General features: G+C 46.8%; 1 protein-coding gene across 2 annotated transcripts in view; it reads left to right on the top strand.

Moving 5' to 3' along the window:
* CPVL (carboxypeptidase vitellogenic like) overlaps positions 1–18231 on the top strand; it is a 632086-nt gene that overhangs the window by 211220 nt on the left and 402635 nt on the right. For both annotated transcript variants that reach the window (XM_086941713.1, XM_086941714.1), the window contains exon 6: positions 10347–10426. In XM_086941713.1, coding sequence (XP_086797839.1) covers positions 10347–10426 — 80 coding nt within the window. The remainder of the gene's footprint in view (positions 1–10346; positions 10427–18231) is intronic.

The following is an 18231-nucleotide window of genomic DNA, read 5'->3' as shown; positions in this document are numbered from 1 at the left end:
GTGGAGGCACACTTCTCCAGTGATGCGACACGCTTCTTCGGCGAACAGCTGCGGTGGCACACTTCCGCGATGCGACAGCAACTGCTGCGGCGGCGACACACTGCTTCCTTGTTGCATTGCACTTCCAGTAACACGCTGTCTCTGGAGGTCCTTAAACAGCAGTCGCCTCTGCTGGCAGAATTCCCAGCATGGAAATTCATGGGGAGCTGGTGGTGAAGTCTTTGTGTCCCTGAGACTTCAGAACAGGAGGCAAGCTCAGCTTCAAGCCCTTGGAGATCTTCCTCTAGAAGGTGAAAGTACACACACAAAGTTCATTTTCTCCTTCACTTGGTAATGAGTGACCACTGCAGGCCAACCCCAACCCCAAACAGTCACTATCGCAGGGGCAGTTCGCTCCTTCAGCTTCCTTGGTTTCGCTCCTTGGCAAAGGTTTGTCTTGATTCCCAGAAGTGATCGAAAGTTCTGGGGTCTGGGCCCCAATATTTGTACTGCAATTTCTTTGTCCTCTGAAGGCAGAGGGTGTCTGTACCCAGCCACAGCCAGTTCTGTCGTCCCTGGTGCAGCTTCTGGCTGGAGGTAAAGACAACATTGTTTAAAGCAGACCTGGCCCAGGTAGCTGAAAGGAAATCTCCTCTCCCTACTCTCTATTCAATGCAGGTCCTATTCAGCCCAGCCCTGACCCATCGGACTGCTGGAGCCAAGGCCCTCTCCAGCCCCCTCTCACTCACAAACCGGAAATGGAATACACAAACCTAGCAGAGGCATACTGTATGGATAGGTAAGAAAATACCTACTTTCTAAAAGCTGCATTTTCAAGCACAGAATGTAAAAATCACCCACAATAAAAGATGTATTTTAACATTCTGAGTTCAGGCTTTATTTTCCTATCTTGTTCCTAGGGACAGTTAGGATGATAAGATGTTCTAATCAAACTGCCCGTTCTGGCCTTTGGGAACAGATAGCCTTGCAATTGTGAAAAACGAAATTGGCTGTAATTCACTATCAGGACATGCCACACACATCAGGGCATGTCCTACATTTCACATACAATGCACCCTGCAAAGGGGGGTACCTTGGGCCTGCCTTAGGGGTGACTAACATATAGAAAAAGGAATGTTTATGGACAGGCAAGTGGGTGCACTTGCCAAGTTGACATGGCAGTCCCTGACTGCACATCGGCTCTGCAGTGGCAGGCTGAGCCATATTTTACAAGCTGCTTCTGTGGGTAGCACAATCAGTGCTGTAATCCCACCAGCAGCATTTGATGTACAGGCCATGGGCACACATGGTGCACTGGTCTAGGGTCTGACAAGTAAATCAAATAGTCCAATCATAGTCACTAATCTATACAACAATTTACAATAGGGAGCACTTGCACTTTGGCACTGAATAGCAGTGACAAAGTGCCCAAAGCATCTAGACTAGCAAAAACACAGGCGGCAAGAGCAAAAAATGGAAGGGAGACCAACGCCAATGGTGTAAGGTCTAACACCACGATACTAGGCACTTAATAGACCGAAACCTCACTAGGACTATTGCCCCTTTGACACCGCTCCCAGTTACGGAGCAGTGTTGGGTTTGCCTATCCAAGATGGTGATGCTCTCCCAACTCCTTTATTACTTTTATAACCTACCGGTCCACGTACCAAGCTCCACCTTCCATTTTTGCACTACATGCTTGGGACAATTCTCTGGAACAAGGGACATCAACAGGTTGCCCTGCGGAAGCTCCAGCTACCTGTTGACCAAGAGAGCATAGAAGCTCCTAACTCTGAGCATTATTATTTGGCAGCCCAACTGCAATGGTTGCCCCGTTGTTTGGAAGACCGACATCTGGCTGAACTGGGCCTTCCCAACTTGGCATGTGCCGCCCAAGTGACCCATGACTTGTTGCTACCTTCGGGTAAACTTCCCCCCACAGTCTAAAAGCTCCTGACCATAGCATACACCAACTATATCAGAATCCTTCAACTAACGCTGGGTTTGACGCCATACTCACCAGAGATCTGTATCAGCTCCTTGCGCCCCTTCAGAGAGCTCCTTGGGAGGGAGGGGATAGAACTGTGGGAGTCAGAGGGGGTAGATACCCTAGGCGCCCTGTTCCCACATGCTGCCCTTGTGTCCTTCGTACAGCTCTGCGTGGATCATGACCTACCCATGGGCCATTTTCTAGCACATCACACTCTGCTTGCCGAATTGCTAGGGAATTGGCAGATCATGAACACAGAACCCGACATACACCCCGTGATACAAGCGATTCATGTGATGGGTGGCGGGCGGTGCCTCATCACATGGTTCACATGTGCTATGGCTTCTGCACTACAGGACCTGTTGCACTCCAACAGACAACAATGGGAACGGGACATTGGTTGTGCTCTGGCACAGAAAGAGTGGGACAGTGCTCTTGTATACCTCAGTAAAGTTTCTTGCAATACCAAATTCCAATATATTTCACACAACATCTTACACATTGCGTACCTCACACCAACGCACTTGCATAGAATACATGGCAGCTAATCAGCATGCCCTAGATGTGCTCCCATAATACAGACATGGCGCACATGTTCTGGAATTGCCCAGATGCGCAATTGCTGTGGAAGGCCGTCACAGATATCCTGACTGGCGTCACGGAGGGAAGGACTTGTGCATAATGGAGGTTGGTCTTCTGGGGTTATGTTGGGATAAAAAGGCAGGAGTTGCCGTTCATTGATTCATAGATTTAGCCCTGTTCATGGCTAGGAGAGCCATTGCCATGAAGTGGAAATATGCCCACCTTCCTGGTATTCCCTATTGTTTTGCGGAAAAGCTAAAGTGGGACAGGGCTGAATTAGTGACGCTCCACAGATAGGAGGTTAGAACCAGATAGGAGGTCAGAGACCTGTGTAAGGACCCCATTGCGTTGGAATGGTATACACTCCTACATGAGCTGCAGGTGCTCTCAGAGGAGCTCTTGATGGAGTGTTGGACGGGGGTTCATAATCGCCTAACACTTACTACTCCAAGTCACACTTATCGCCTAGCACTCCCTTCCCCTCTTCCCTCCTCCCTCTCCCCCTTCCTTTTCATTCTTCCTAAGCGCATACCCTACCTCGTCAAACCTTGTTCCATACATACTGTCGGCACTTGCACCGTTATGATAGAGGTACATTGCGTCTTTGTCAGATCTATAATTAAAGCTAGATCCCATGGCTATCAGCCAGTGCCACACGGATGATATATCACAGGTACAGAGATCTTGATGGTTCATAATAGGGATGACCTACCAGTTGTCCTTGTTTCACGCGTTATTTGTTAACTATATAAAGATGAACCAATGCATCCTGTAGTAATATTCATCATTTCCTACAGTATACTGAATGACTGGGAAAATGCAATATATTGATTCCATTATCATACTGTAATGATTGTACTACTGACTGTGCTACTTTAAAAATCAATGAAATTGGTTAAAAAAAAGTTTAATAATAATCAGAGCATTTCTCTTCAGAATGCCAACTCGGACACTTGTAGTAATGGTGCAACTGCATCGGGAGAGAGAAGTCCATCTGTAAATATGTAGCCTGGACAAAAGTCGATAAATGCAAGTCAAGGATGCTGTGCAATATTTTATTCTGGGTGGTGAAGGGCGTGTTACACCCAATGTGATTTGACTTTTAAAAAAAGAAGCCTTCCTCACGTGCCATTCTGTTGAAAAACATGTCTTTTTAAGTGCACCAAACAGTTTGTGAGTGTTAATAAACATATTGGAACAGGGCTTGTAAATCATTAAGTTATTAGTTCGACAACCTCACCATTTGTCAAGCAAAACAGTTCATTTACTGCTCCACCATTGTAGTGTCATTTCAGAAGATATGTCATAGTTTTGTGTTTTAAACCAAACACACGTTCACAGTCAATGGTTACTAGAGTCCAAATAGTCCAACCATTTCAAAGCTTAATATTAATGCCCCAGTGAGTTATTGACCTTTATCTCATGCAATGTAAACATGTATAAGGGCATTCACACATCTGCCGCTAAAGCACCTATCATGCACATTTGGACTACTGCTTCCATTACAATGGTACACCCTCCTCTTAGACTCTATTAACTTTAATCTAAATCAATCAAACCAAAATAATTTAATATATTCTACACTCAGTATAATAAGGTACCAGCATCCATTAACAGTGAACAATCAAAGTTGCAGGATCATATTGTTTTCAGTCTGAAATAAAATTAATTATAAGGATACAATCAGTAAAACACGGTATCCAGGGAATTAGGCAAATACTGTTACTCTGATTTATATTTAGGCCTGTAGGAGTCCTTGTTTCTACACTCACAATGTATCTGGATTCTAGTTGACTGAGGGCCAGTTTCTATTGCTACCCCTTGGTCTTAGTTTCGCTGTATCAAGTGAAAACCATTGCAGCAGACTTGCATTGATATGATTATCGTTCTCAAGATGTATGCCCACCGGATAAACCTTATTTCAATGCATAGTAGCCTGTAGGTGTCCTATAACCCTTTTCTTTGCAGGATGTGTAGTACTCCCCCACATTCTGCAGTCCACAGGGACAAATCAATATGTAGGCCACACATAATCTGAAATGCATGTGATGCATTTCTCAGTAGTCCCAATCAATCAATCATAGCATTTGTATAGCGCGCTACTCACCCGGAGGGGTCTCAAGGCGCTGAGGGGGGGAGGGGCATGCTACTGCTCGAAGAGCCAGGTCTTGAGTTGCTTCCTGAAGGATAGATGGTCCTGGGTCAGGCGGAGGTGGATGGGGAGGGAGTTCTGTGTTTTGGCTGCCAGGTAGAAGGATCTTCCTCCGGTGGTGGCTCTGCGGCTGCGTGGAATGGCGGCGAGGGCAAGACTGGTGGATCGTAGCTGGCGGGTGGGAGTGTAGAAGGTCAGGCGGTTGTTGAGGTACCTGGGTCCCAGGTCGTGGAGAGCCTTGTGTGCAAGGGCGAGGAGTCTTAACGTGATCCTCTTGCCGACGGGAAGCCAGTGCAGGTCTCCCAGGTGTTCGGAGATGTGGCTGTGTCGGGGGATGTCCAGGATGAGTCGTGCGGAGGCGTTCTGGATACGTTGGAGTCTTTTCTGAAGTTTGGCTGCGGTTCCGAGGGTGTTTCCGTAGTCCGGGCGGCTGGTGACGAGTGCCTGGGTGACCGTCTTCCTGGTTCTGGTGGGGGTCCACCGGAAGATCTTTCGGAGCATACGCAGGGTGTTGAAGCACGACGGCATTGACTTGTCTGGTCATCGATAGGGAGGAGTCCAGGATGAAGCCCAGGTTACGTGCGTGGTCCGTTGGCTTGGGAGCGGTGCTCAGGGCAGGGGGCCACCAGGAGTTGTCCCAGGTGGAGGGAGATGATCCCAGGATGAGGACTTACGTCTTGTCTGAGTTCAGTTTCAGGCAGCTGTTCTTCATCCACTCGGCGATGTCTTTCATCATCCCTTCGTGTAGGCTGGTTCTGGCGGTTGTGGGGTCGTTTGTGAGGGAGAGGATCAGCTGGGTGTCGTCGGCGTAGGAGATGATGTTGAGGTTGTGTTGGCATGCGATGGCTGCGAGGGGGCTCATGTAGACATTGAAGAGAGTGGGGCTGAGTGATGATCCTTGTGGTACGCCGTAGATGAATTTGGTGGCCTCGGATCTGAACGGGGGGAGTCGGACTCTCTGGGTTCTTCCGGTGAGGAACGAGATGATCCACTCCAGTGCCTTCTCTTGGATTCCGATGTTGCTGAGGCGCTGCACTAGGGTGCAGTGGCTGACCGCGTCGAACGCTGTGGAGGGGTCCAGGAGGATGAGGGCAGCTGTTTCCCCGTTGTCGAGCAGGGATCTGATGTAGTCTGTGGCTGCGATGAGGGCGGTCTCTGTGCTGTGGTTGGCTCGGAAGCCGGACTGCGAGTGGTCGAGGGATCCGTTAGTCTCGAGGAAGGCGGCAAGCTGTATGTTGACGGTCTTCTCGGTGACCTTGGCAGGAAGAGGGATGAGCGAGATGGGACGGTAGTTCTTGAGGTCGGTGGGGTCCGCTGCTGGTTTCTTCAGGAGGGCGCTGAGCTTGGCGTGCTTCCAGCTCTCCGGGATGGTGGTGGTGTTGAAGGAGGTGTTCATGATGTCCCGGAGTTGGGGTGCCATGATTGAGTCTGCTTTGTTGAAGACGTGGTGGGGGCAGGGGTCGGTTGGTGATCCAGAGTGGATGGTGTTCATCACGCGGGTGGTGTCTTCGGTGCGGACCGGAGTCCAGGTGCGGAGGGTGGTGGTGGGGGGCGTTGGCTCGGTGGTTGGGTGCGTGGTCTGTGCACCGAAGCTGTTGTGTATGTTGCCGATCTTGCTGTGAAAGAATGAGGCGAGTGAGTCACAGAGGTCTTGCGAGAGAGTGATGTCGTTGTTTCCGGCGATGCTGAAGAGTTCCTTGCTGTTGTGGGCGTTGTTGTCCAGTCGTTCCTTGAATGCGGTCTTCTTGGTGGTGCGGATCAGCTGGTGGTGTTTGCGGGTGGCGTGCTTGAGGGCAGTCATGTTGTCTGTGGTCTGGTTGTTGCTCCAGGCTTTCTCGAGGGTACGGCAGTTCTTCTTGGAGTTCTTGAGTTCGTCAGTGAACCAGGAGCTTTCTTGCTGCCGGGTCTGCTGGGAGGGGTCTTCAGTGGTGCGAGGTTGTCTGCGCAGATGGTGATCCACTGTGTGAGGTTGCTGGCTGCTTCGTTGGGGTCCGTTATGCTGGCGGGAGGGTTCTGGCTGAGAGAGGTGGTGAGCTGGTCGGCGGTGATCTTGTTCCAGCTCCTGCGAGGAACCTGTTGCGGGTGGTGGTGGGTCGTGGTTCTTCTGAAGCTGAAGTGGATGCAGCTGTGGTCCATCCAATGAAGTCCGGTGGAGTGGCTAAAGGAGATGTGCTTGCTGGAGGAGAAGACGGGGTCAAGCGTGTGGCCGGCGTAGTGGGTGGGGTTGTTCACCAGTTGCTTGAGTCAGAGGTTGGCCAGGTTGTCCAGCAGGGTGGTGGTGTTGGTGTCGTTGTTGTTCTCCAGGTGGAAGTTGAAGTCCCCTAGGAGGATGTAGTCAGTTGAGGGGAGGGTGTGCGGGCTGATGAAGTCTGCGATGTATTCGCTGAATCGTGTGCGTGGTCCCGGGGGTCTGTAGATGAGGGTGCCTCTGAGGGTCGTCTTGGGGTCGGTGTGTATCTGGAAGTGGAGGTGTTCGGCGGCAGTGAGGATGTCGTCGGAGTTGGTCGTGATGCGGATGGTGTTCTTGTGTACGATGGCGATGCCTCCTCCGATCTGGTTGACGCGGTCCCTCCTGGTGATCTTGTACCCATCCGGGATGGCGATGGCGATGTCAGGCGCTGAGGAAGCGTTCATCCAGGTTTCTGTGAGGAAGGCGACGTCCAGTGATGTGGTGTCGAACAGGTTCCAGAGTTCGACGGTGTGCCTGTGGACAGAGCGAGTGTTTAGCGAGATGCACTTGAGGTGGTTACTGCTGGTTTTCGGCTTGTCGGGAGCGGTACAGGTCCGGAGGCAGGTGAACTTGCAGGCTTGGCAGATGAAGGGTCCGTGGGTGCGTTTCGGGGTGGCTCGGTAGCAGGTGGTGTTCCGGTCGGCGTTGAGCGAGTGGAGGGTGGCGGCGTCGTAGGTCCGTCGGGAGGGTTGGCGTTGATGTGTACCAGGGGTCCTGGCGCTGGGCGCGGTCCAGGCGTGTACGGGCGCAGACGGGCTTGCTTTTGGCGCACAATCGGCGCGCCCGCTGCGCATACGCTCCATATAAGGCGAAGTGGGAGGGAGGGGCAGCTGGGAGGCGGGAGCGGGGCAGCCAACGGGGACACAGAAATGAAAGGGGGCGGGCCGCGAGGGAGCAGCGGCGGGAAGCGGGGGCGGAGGGGGGGTCACAACAGGGGGAAAAAAACGGCAGAATCGCAGAGAGCACTAAGAGTCCAACACTACTGTGAAACAGGGATGAAGGCACAGAAGGGGGAAATGCAAATGAAATACCATGAGGCACAGATGGGAGAAATACTAACGAAACACAATGAGGCACAGATGGGGGAAATACAAATGAGATACAGTACGGCGCAGATGGGGGAAATACAAATAAATACAATGAGGCACAGATGGGGGAAATACAAACGAGATAAAGTGAGGCACAGATGGGGGCAGCGGCGGAAGGGAGAGCGAGCAGCAGCGAGGGGGTGCCTACAGCTGGAGGGCCATGCGGCGTGGGGGTGTCCTGAGGTCGGGAAACCCCCACGCCGCAGGTCGATTAAAAAAAATATGGAACTTGTACCTTTTCACATCATGGCTATATTTACAGTCCTTGCAGCTTTTACAGACAAACCCAAATTAGTTTATTGCTACTCATACCCATGGACGTTCCTTCAGTTTTCATCAGTATATGCTACAAGGAAAAATTACACCTGTTTGTTACTCGAGGATTGGACTCTAGCTTCTGCCATAAAGTCTTATCTGATTAAATGATACGCTTGTTTTTTTTTTTTAGCATTTTCAAATCCCCAGATTCTTACCTATGCTATTATAAATCGTAATGTAGTGTATTTGTTTTCTGTGGAACGAATAATTAGATCCTTTCTATCTCTAAATTCATCCGGTCTGATAGCTTCTTTCAACACCTTAGATGGGTAGCTTCTTAGTTTAAACCTCCTAAACATGTCATCCCTAATCTTGATAAATGAACTCATCAGTACTACAATTAGATTTGGCTCACAGCAATTCGCCAAAAGGAATGCTCCATTTTTTATTTTTTATTACAGGATGGGCACTCGCAGCATGTAAAATGCTGTTGCCCTCTGTATCTTTCCAAAATGAGATTGTCTTTAATTATACATCAACAACGTGGACATGTATATCCCAAAAATCTATTGTTTCTAACCTAATGGTAATCGTGAATTTCAGATTGAGTATTTCTGTTTAGAATCTGCACAAATTCTTCAGCCAGGGACACACCCCCTCTCAAATGAAAAATAAATCATTGATTTATTTGAATCATATTATGATGTGGGAATTGTGTGTTGATTTGTCTGAGGCCTAGACAACCTGCTTCTCCCACCTGCTCAGTGCCCAATTCGCATGCAGGTGCCCATAGCTTTTTCCTTTGTTTGAATGTGTATATTTCCATCAAATAGAAAGAAATTGTTATGGAGGAAAAGCCTAATTATTTTAAGCAGAAAAGTGTAAGAAGCATGTATTCTTTAGTTCTAGCCCTTAAAGTGTTTACAGGCCTGTCCTCCCGAGGCCCAAGTTAAATATTAAACGTGAAGGGGCGGACCCTGTGGTATACCATGGTTGAAACTCAGAGTAACAGGACTCAAAAGACCTAATTGACTGATTAGAGAAAGAGGATTTAACCCAGTCTTTTCCCAGCAGTTCACGATTTATCGGTCTGGTAATCAGGATGGAGTGATTGACATTTTCAAAAGCATCTGACAGGTCAAACAATGTCAATTCTCCTACACTGTGTTCATCCATCTCTAATCGCATATCTTCTAGGGTGGATGTAATCACTACCACAGTACCATGATCCGTTCTAAAACCATACTACATTTTATTGATGCTCTCATTACATAACCAAAATGGATGTACATTCTAATTTTAATATTCAATACTGGGTGACGATTCAGTGCACCCTTTTTTCCTGTTCCAGCAATTTATAGCGGAATACTACATAGGCCTTTTTTTCAGCTACGGCACTAACTCCTTCAAAGACCCAATTATAATTTCTAAATAAAGCATCCTCTTTTCCCCTCTGATTGTTCTACTATTCTAAAAAAATACAGCCAGTAATATATTCAAATGGAATCCCAGTGCTTACAAACCTCTATTAATTTATCCTATTGGTAGACAAAGGCTGAACACTTAAAATTATCTTCATTAACCAATTATCAAGCCATTCTGAATAAAAGTTTGCCTTTTTAAAATTTGCTTGCTGCCCATTTGCTAGATACAACTGGAAAGAAATGAGTCTCCCGTGCTCCAGAAATGTAAGACAAAACTGGAAAGGAAATTGTAAATGTAGTAGAAACCCAATATATTGTATTGCAAAATTACAGGCAGGCCCTTCCTGTTCATGTAATGACTGAAACGTTCCAAAATAGAGCGAGCTTTTTAATTATTCTTACTTCTGTATTCATATGATGATTCACTGATTTTTGTTTTTTTTGTTTTTTTTGTTTTTCTCAATTAAATAAAAAAAAGGATTTTAACAGTCAATTATATTATCTTTTTAGTGGGTAAATGTCGATAGAACTGGCAATATTTGTGTGTTTTATGTGATAGAAGCATCGATGCACTCCATAGATATTTATTTTAAATCATTTGTTTACTAAATACATGTCCTAAAAATATATTATTTCTGGTCAGGTTGGAACAGGCTTCAGTTTCACTGATGATGATCGAGGATTTGCAAAAGATCAGGTCGACGTTGGAAGGGATTTGTATAGGTTAGTTCAGTCTTCCTAATTTGTTTCAGAAACTTTTATTTAATTTGTGTGTAATGTATGTTTGAAAAAAACACTCAAATGCAATGATTATTCTTTCGTTTGATAACAAACTTTTGATTTTTGCATACACTGATGACCAAACACAATCAACACCTCAGCTCACTGAGTCTTAGGCATTCCCTGTATCCAGTCCTACTATTAGCTCCATATCTTCCTATGTTTCCCGGGACAGCCCCGGGCTTCTTAGACATGCTGTTCTTGTTGAGCACACCAATCCACCCCACCTCGCCGTTCCAGCTCAGATTGGGTGTTCGGAGCTTGTCAACCAGCGTTGCGACCTCAACAAAGATATGCTGCATTCTTTGCCCTCCCACGTCCTCCAGCAGCCCCAGCAAAGCAATCCTGGGAGTAATGTCCAAGGGCCTGCCCAAGACAGAGCTCCCTCCCTATCCTATCCCATCCCAACCAAGTAGGGCACCACACTCTAGCAGTACCAGACCACACGGAAAAAACCTGCATCTAGCCAAGAGCATTGGAAGCAATCTGCTTGAGGGATCCTACCAGCTCGGTAAAGCCGTAAAGGGGTCATGTAAGTAATGTGTAGGTAGTTAAGTTGAAGCAGCCGAAGGCACGTGAAGATAGCCAGTTCCCTGGGGGCCCTCCTAGCCTTGCGCCTCTTAGCCTTTTTAAGCTACCCCACCCAAGCCTCCCACCTATGTCTCAGCCTGGGGAAATGGTCTATGGCGTTGACAACTAAGGGGTGATACAGCTGTGAAATTGCTCTCCTCTGTAGCTTTCCCTTCAACAATCTAGCCAGAAGAGGACTGAATTGTGGGACCTTGGTGTCGGGGTGGGAGGGGGGGGGGATATCGGCCAATAGTACATGGCGCAACTGCAGGTATTTGTGGAACTGGGTATTGGAAAGTTGATACTGCTCTTTTAGGTCACCAAACCCCTGTAAATGAGTACCCACCCAAACGTCTCCAAGGAAGGCAATGCCTATTCTATCCCACTTCACAAAGCCTTCAAGCCCCGCAGTGTGGTGCACCATGTTCCCTGCCAGAGGGGGAGAGTTATCCCCACAAGCCCACGATCCAGCTCACAACGCGAAGCGCTGCCTGCCAACATAGTTTCAATGATTATTCTAGGTCTGATCAAAATTGATCACCCGTTTGGTGATACTCATGCAACATTAACAATTTTATTGTTCCTTCATGCTATCATAGATGAAGGTATGTAACATTCTCTTCAATTTGAACACCTTCTGTACACACATTATGGACAGATATGCAGCTAATATACTAATGTCGCCAACCAATGTCTGCTTCAAAGAAAAAATTCAAATGGTTTAATGTTTCCACAACAGGTTTTGACATTTAACTTGGCACAAAAGCTGTTTGCCATATTGCAGGAAAACTGGTTTAATTAAATTACATTGATGCACATGGACAAGCTAATATCATAATTATTTTGTAAAAAGTGTTTTCTTTTGCCAACAATCCCAGTAGCCACATCATTTGAGTTTGTGTATTGTGTGCCCTGCAGTCTTCCAAAGTGTGTTTAGTTGTCAAATTGGTTTGCCCAGAATTGCTTAGCTTTTTGCATGACCAGGTAGATTTGTGAAGGTGACTGGGACATAGCCACATCTAGGCCACATTAGTCCACAAGTTTGTGACCAGTGCTAGATTCAATGTTTAATTGATTCAATTAAAGATCTGTATGACTTTGTGTGCTGGCAAGGCATCAACCGCTTGCCAGCATTTGGTATGTTGTAGAAATCAATTTTCATTTTTTTTAATACTGGTAAGTTACCTGGTGTTTAGCTTTACAGTCGCCTATATACGCTGGTGAAATGTGTGCCCATGTTGTCGTAGCATTTAAATAATCTCCAACATTGCAGTATCTGGAATTACCTTTCTTATTCACTATATCTCTTTGGATATGAACGGCAAATCTGGAAATGCATTGCTCCATTCCATACCATTTCGTCTGGCCTTCTTTCTCAAATGTAACATTCAGAGTAGACACGTTCAATATTCACAGCGCTGTGGGGAATAAACAAGTTAATGAATTTGCCTTTTCAACCTGCATTTAGCTTTGTTACATGCTTTCGACATAGTTCGAGGTTATAGGATAAATCGGTCTAAGCCCAAGAGCTTACTTATATATAATGATGCAATATATTCCATTCTGCTTCTTGTCAGTTTGCTGTATTGTGAAACCCTTGGTAAACGAGTTAGCTGTATTTGTGAAAGACATTAAATGTACAAGTCCGGGACAATAAGCCCTGCGTGGGAACTTATTTTGATCTCTAAGCCCAGCTGTGCACACTCCTGTTTTCCATTTTAGCACCGCATGAGTTTTTTTTTTATTGAATTCAATTTGATAAATCCACTAAAGAATATGACTTGTTTGCTACTTCCTTCTCAATGATACCTCAAATAAATGAGCATCAAAAGCTGCCATACTCACAGGTTAAAAATGAACTTTTCTGATACATGACCAAATCAAATCTGTGCCACAAGTACTGAGTGTGTCTTGGCTAGATTTTGTAATTTTAATTGGCTTACCACAGTCTGCACACAGTCCATTGAAAGCCAATGTGCACACTAACTCAATACTAGTCTTCTCTTCAAAAAACAATAGGGTCAGATTTGTGATGCCCTGGCTGATTTACATTGGCATCGCATTTAGGCCCACTCCAATCTCAAACTGTGATGTCTCATGCACAAGATTCTACATCTCAAAACTCTTTCTTGTTGATCCTAATTAAAATCTCTGTTGCAAACAAGACTTACGAAGCAAGGGTAGATGCTTAATAGTTTAAAGAAAGCTCCCGATTTAGAGCATTCAGTACCCAGAATCAGTTATTCTCTGGGACAGACAGCACATTTTGGTGGACCTGTCCCCCCCAAGAATTTGAGAGTGAACTTGAAAATGCTGTATTTCTGTTGAAAAAGAAAGACTCACCTGGTGGGTTACATCTCCCCAATGCGTACCCCACTAAACCTTTACCTCTTTGTTTATGCTACTGGTTTGTTTTTATTGCATCGAAGGTTAATAATTCCTCCAATGTTTCTTGTAGCCGTTGGTTCAGTTGTAGAACCATTTCTCTTTCATTCTCAAACTGTAGCTAGCTAGAAACTGAAATAATAGAAAATATTGACCACCGTTTACAAAGATGTAATAAACGTTAGTAAAAGATATTTTCTTTTCACTTTGCCATTTCAGGCAGCTAGGATGAGGCCATTCTTAGTGTTTTGAAAGAGGGTTATTAGTAGTGGCAAATGTATATATGTTACTGGCAATAACGCCACTAACACAATATAGGGCTCAGTACAGGTCTTAGAAAATTATTCCCATGCTCAACCCTTGGTAGCTTGGCTGTGAGCAGGCAGGCTTAACTCCAAAGACCGGTATGTAAAGCATTCAAAAACACCAGTTCAGTAAATAATTAAGACACAAAACTCAATAAAAATCCAACACCAATTTATAATAATAGGAAATATTATCTTCAAAATGACACACAAAAAAACTTCCACTGTATGGAGCTAGAGATATGAATGTTTAAAGATTTAGCACTATATAGCACATAGAAACCTATAGCACCTATTGGGACTCCTGGTTGTGCAATACCAGGACAAAATCAAAGTTTCAGGCTAACCGCGATAGAGCCCTGCGCAGCTACCCCTCGCTGTAGGTCTCGCTCAAAGTTTTTACCTTCTGACTTTTCTGGAGCTTTTCTTACCGGAGTCCCTCGAAGCGGTCAGGCAGTCTGGATTCGGTGACGACTTGCAGGCTTGACTTGCGACGAGCTCTCTGTCAAACTTAGGGAAGACTGACCTCCAGAGCTTTCTAGCTGGATGAACCAAGGATCCAGGACGGTTCGTGGTTGAAGGTGGGAGTTTTGGCTCACACTGCTGGTCCTGGTCACTTTTTCTACGTTTGGACTCGGAAACTTTTATGGAGCTTTTTCGTGTGCGATTCCTCGATGCTCTTCACCAGGCCGGATTTGTTGAGGCTTCTCTGGCTTGGGTTTTAGTCTACCCCAGTCAAACTCCAGAAGTCAGTCCTCCGGAGCTTTTCAGCGGGACAACCCTGGATGGCAGGCTGACTCCTGTTTAAGGGTCACCGGCTTGGCTGGCCAGGTCGAGTCGGTCCACTTATGGTGTTTTTTTCCAAAGTTGCTCCAAACTTCTCCAGACTTTTGGAACTCCTTCCTGGAGTTTCCCAAGGTGTCCCAAATTGTTCAAAACTTACTCCAAGGGTCTGGAAACTCCCAGATTGTCCTTGAAAGTTTAGAACTTAAGTTCCCACAATCCACTTGGACAAAACCCTAACAAATCCACATGTAGTACTCCACGGTAAGGCTTCTTGGTGGTGATGTTCAAGGTGAGCCCTGTTAACCAGTAGCTTGCAGGGAGTCCTGTTACCCATTAGCAAGTTAGTCAACAGGGCTGTTCTAGATTGTGCAGCAGGCACAGTCTTCAGAGTGCAGGGCCTGGTTGGTGTAAATCAAGCCTCTCTGCATTGACCCTTCTTTCTTGAGTTTCAAGGAGCAGATCTGAGAGGCACTGCCTCTCTCCGATACTTATTCATTGTTCTCTCTGATCACACAGGAAGACAGCCAAATTGTGACAAAATGGTCTCCCAGAAAGCACTAATTCTCCAAAATGTATCATTGCTGATTTTCCAGCATAGAGCGATGAGCTGACTAAATACACCTCCAGGCTGGTTAATCTCCATATTTTCTCCCCCTTGCATCTTTTCATTCCTTTCCTAATCTTATTATCTGACTGGTTTGAAAGAGTAGAGATGTGAAGGAAACTATTTTCTCCTGCCTGTCTCTTCCTTCCATTGAAGAATATTGTTTTAGACCCCTTCCCCTGCCCTGGCATTCCTATGTAGCAGTACCCTGCCCTCCTAGAAGAGCTTTCTAACTGCAAGTTGTGGAAATGCCTCTCAAGGGAGACAGACCGGGGCACACGCGGCGATTCGGGACCGTGAACACGCACGTACAGACACGCGCACATCTCCCGTCCTGCAGGCAAACCAGCATTCCGTTTCACTGATACAAGAGATGGCCTGCTGTTCACACACACAGGCACACACGCATGCACACACACACATCCCCGCCCTCTCTGCCTCCCCCCCCCCCCCCTCCCCACTCACCGGGCTCTTTCCGCAGCGGGTCAGTCTTGGCAGCAGGCAGACTCGGAGGTCGGCGTGTCTTCTCCGGCGATTTTCAGCTTGCGGCGCTACAGCTGATGTGCACGCTCACGGCGACTGCGTCTCGTGCACTCCCACCGCGCTGTTTCATGCCTGGCGATCCTCAGCTTGTTCTCGCATGCATTAAGGCCCTTGACACATCTGCTAGCCTCCCCACCGCATCCCTGCCCGATCTCCATCATCTCCACTCCGCTGCCACTGTTGACGGAAGAGCATGGGCAGGAGGCGCGGGGCACGTTCACGGCCTTCCTTCCTTCCGACTCCATTTAGCACAAACCCCCCCCCAGAGAGCGCCGCGGCTCTGGTCACGTGACCGCGGCGCTGACATCAGGCCAGAAAGTCTGGAGTGCATTTGCACTCGGCGGGGAAATATGCTCCGGAGCTGCGGATGCCGTCACCAAAGGAAGTTATTCTAAGGGGTCGAAACCAAAAAGCGTCTGCCGGAGAGGCTTGTGTTTGTGTGGCTTTTCTACTGAAAGGAAGATGGGATGAAGGGTACGCTAAGTAAACAAGGCAGGCGACGCCTGGATGGGGTGTATAAGGAGAGAGAGCAGAGAGCCCAGGGTCTGGTTACAGTAGGTCGATGTTTGCCTCCGTTGAGCTGCAGAGGAGAAACTGCTCATCGTCCCAGCAGAGGTTCACGAGGCCCAGCTGATGCACGCTGAGGGTAAGAGGGGTCTTTGTGGAGCACGCGCACACAGGTTGTATTTAAAAGTCCTCCTGTGTTTGCTTTCTTTGTACGAGGTCTTACCTGAAAATTAAGATCTACCTTAGGAATCCATTTTCTTTATTTAGAATTGATGCTTTTTTAGGTCACAACTTTTAAATAACAATTTCGATTTCCATATCATTCTTGTGTTTCTTTAACCATAAAAGCGAAGGAGCCCCAATTTGTATACCGACCTTGCGACCCCGTTGCACCTGGTTCTTTTTTTTACGCCCATCATGTAATCGTTTAGTCGGTGTGAACTCTTTCTGACGTCTCGGAGGATGCACCATCTGGCTGCAGCACAGTATTCTCAGTGACAGTGTGTCATGTGTCTTTGTGAGTGGAAGGAAGTGCTGGCGTCAGACATACTGCCTTCAGTCATACTGCCGAGATGCTTTCAGGTGTTACCATTTTACTATATGTGTAGTAAATGATGCCACTGATGTCCGTACTACTGATGCAGTCAGGTGCCCACAGCGGGCGAAGGCCCACCAGTCTGCTTTGCATGAGCCACCAGACTGCCTTTCATCATCTTCTGACCCGTCTTGAATCTGGACATTCTGGTGTTTACTAAATAAAGTACTAGGAGAACCTACCTGGTGCATGTTTGTTGGGCTGTCTTGCGAACACTGCCTTGGGTGGATGCTACTCTTGTCACATACTGATTTCCAACAGTGGTATTCATCCTCGTTAGTTAACAACTCCAGGATCTTCTCTTGATTGAGCACCTTTGAGCCCAGCAGACTTGGAGCCAGATGCATCAAAGGGTTTTGCCCATTCTGTGTCTATCGGAAAATGTGTTCATGCATATGGCCCTTAGAGCAGTAGATGTTTACTGACACAGTTCGGTACCAATGTGATATCCACCTCTTGTGGGTTTTTTATCTTTTTCTTTTCTGAAATGAGACCCTGCAGTCCTTTTCCTTTACGTTGGGATTAGTTTGGGACTCAGGAGGAGGGGGTGGGTCATTGGTATCCCTGAGGGGAGGGATGAGTACCAGGGGATTACAATAAAAGCTTATTAGTGAAATCAGTCATTCCAAGTATTCAAAGTAGCACAGGTTTACATTATGTGAAACATTGTGTGCAGTCAAAGCAGTTGCAAATCTTTTGCTCAATGTAAAAGCTGCCTGAGATGCTCTACTTCACAGAAAAGCCATGCAGGGTGCGGAAGCTGACGCAAACTGACTGCTGTGGTTGGGTAGAAATAGCAAAATACGAAAGCCGCAGACAAAAAACACATCTAGAACGTGTGGGTGATGCAAACTGAGGGGGCAAGCAAAGCAACGGATAGGCTAAGAAGTAACACAGTGTCAAGGCACGAGAACAAATAGCACCCTCCCGCGTGCCATCAAAAGAGAGGCCACATGCATTGCCAGCGCATGTTCAATTACTTGCTGTGCTGAATCTACTAGCATAGATCTCCTTCCAAAGCATAAATGCAGAAGTAGCTGGGGTGTCGCACCGTGTATCACCTAGATTCCTTATCCAATGAATGTGTCCTCCTGTAACACAACTGGTGCTATGTAAAGCGCTCTGATACCGGATACCTTCGGGTCAAATTTGCGCTATATGATGGTTGGTTGCACTGCAGTCCATTGCACCATAGCGCCTCACATTTGCCAATTATAAGACATTTTCAACAATAATAAAGCTTTCTTTGCTGTTGCCAGCTTACCAGCCCTCATATCATGCATGTCATATTAATACCACCTGAAGATGCAGGATACTTTTACAGGAACTGGAAACCTATTAGCTCCATAAACATACTGGTAATCCTAGGTGGCGACTACAGCTTCACCAGTGCGGTAGCCAAGCACCCTGATATTAGACCAGACTCGTGTGTATTGAAACACACTGTACACCA

The sequence above is a fragment of the Lissotriton vulgaris genome, chromosome 10 (assembly GCF_964263255.1).
Source record: "Lissotriton vulgaris chromosome 10, aLisVul1.2, whole genome shotgun sequence".
In the NCBI taxonomy this organism is placed as follows: Eukaryota; Metazoa; Chordata; class Amphibia; order Caudata; family Salamandridae; genus Lissotriton; species Lissotriton vulgaris.
Note: the sequence above shows the minus strand (reverse complement) of the source record. Positions and strands in the feature narration are given on the sequence as shown.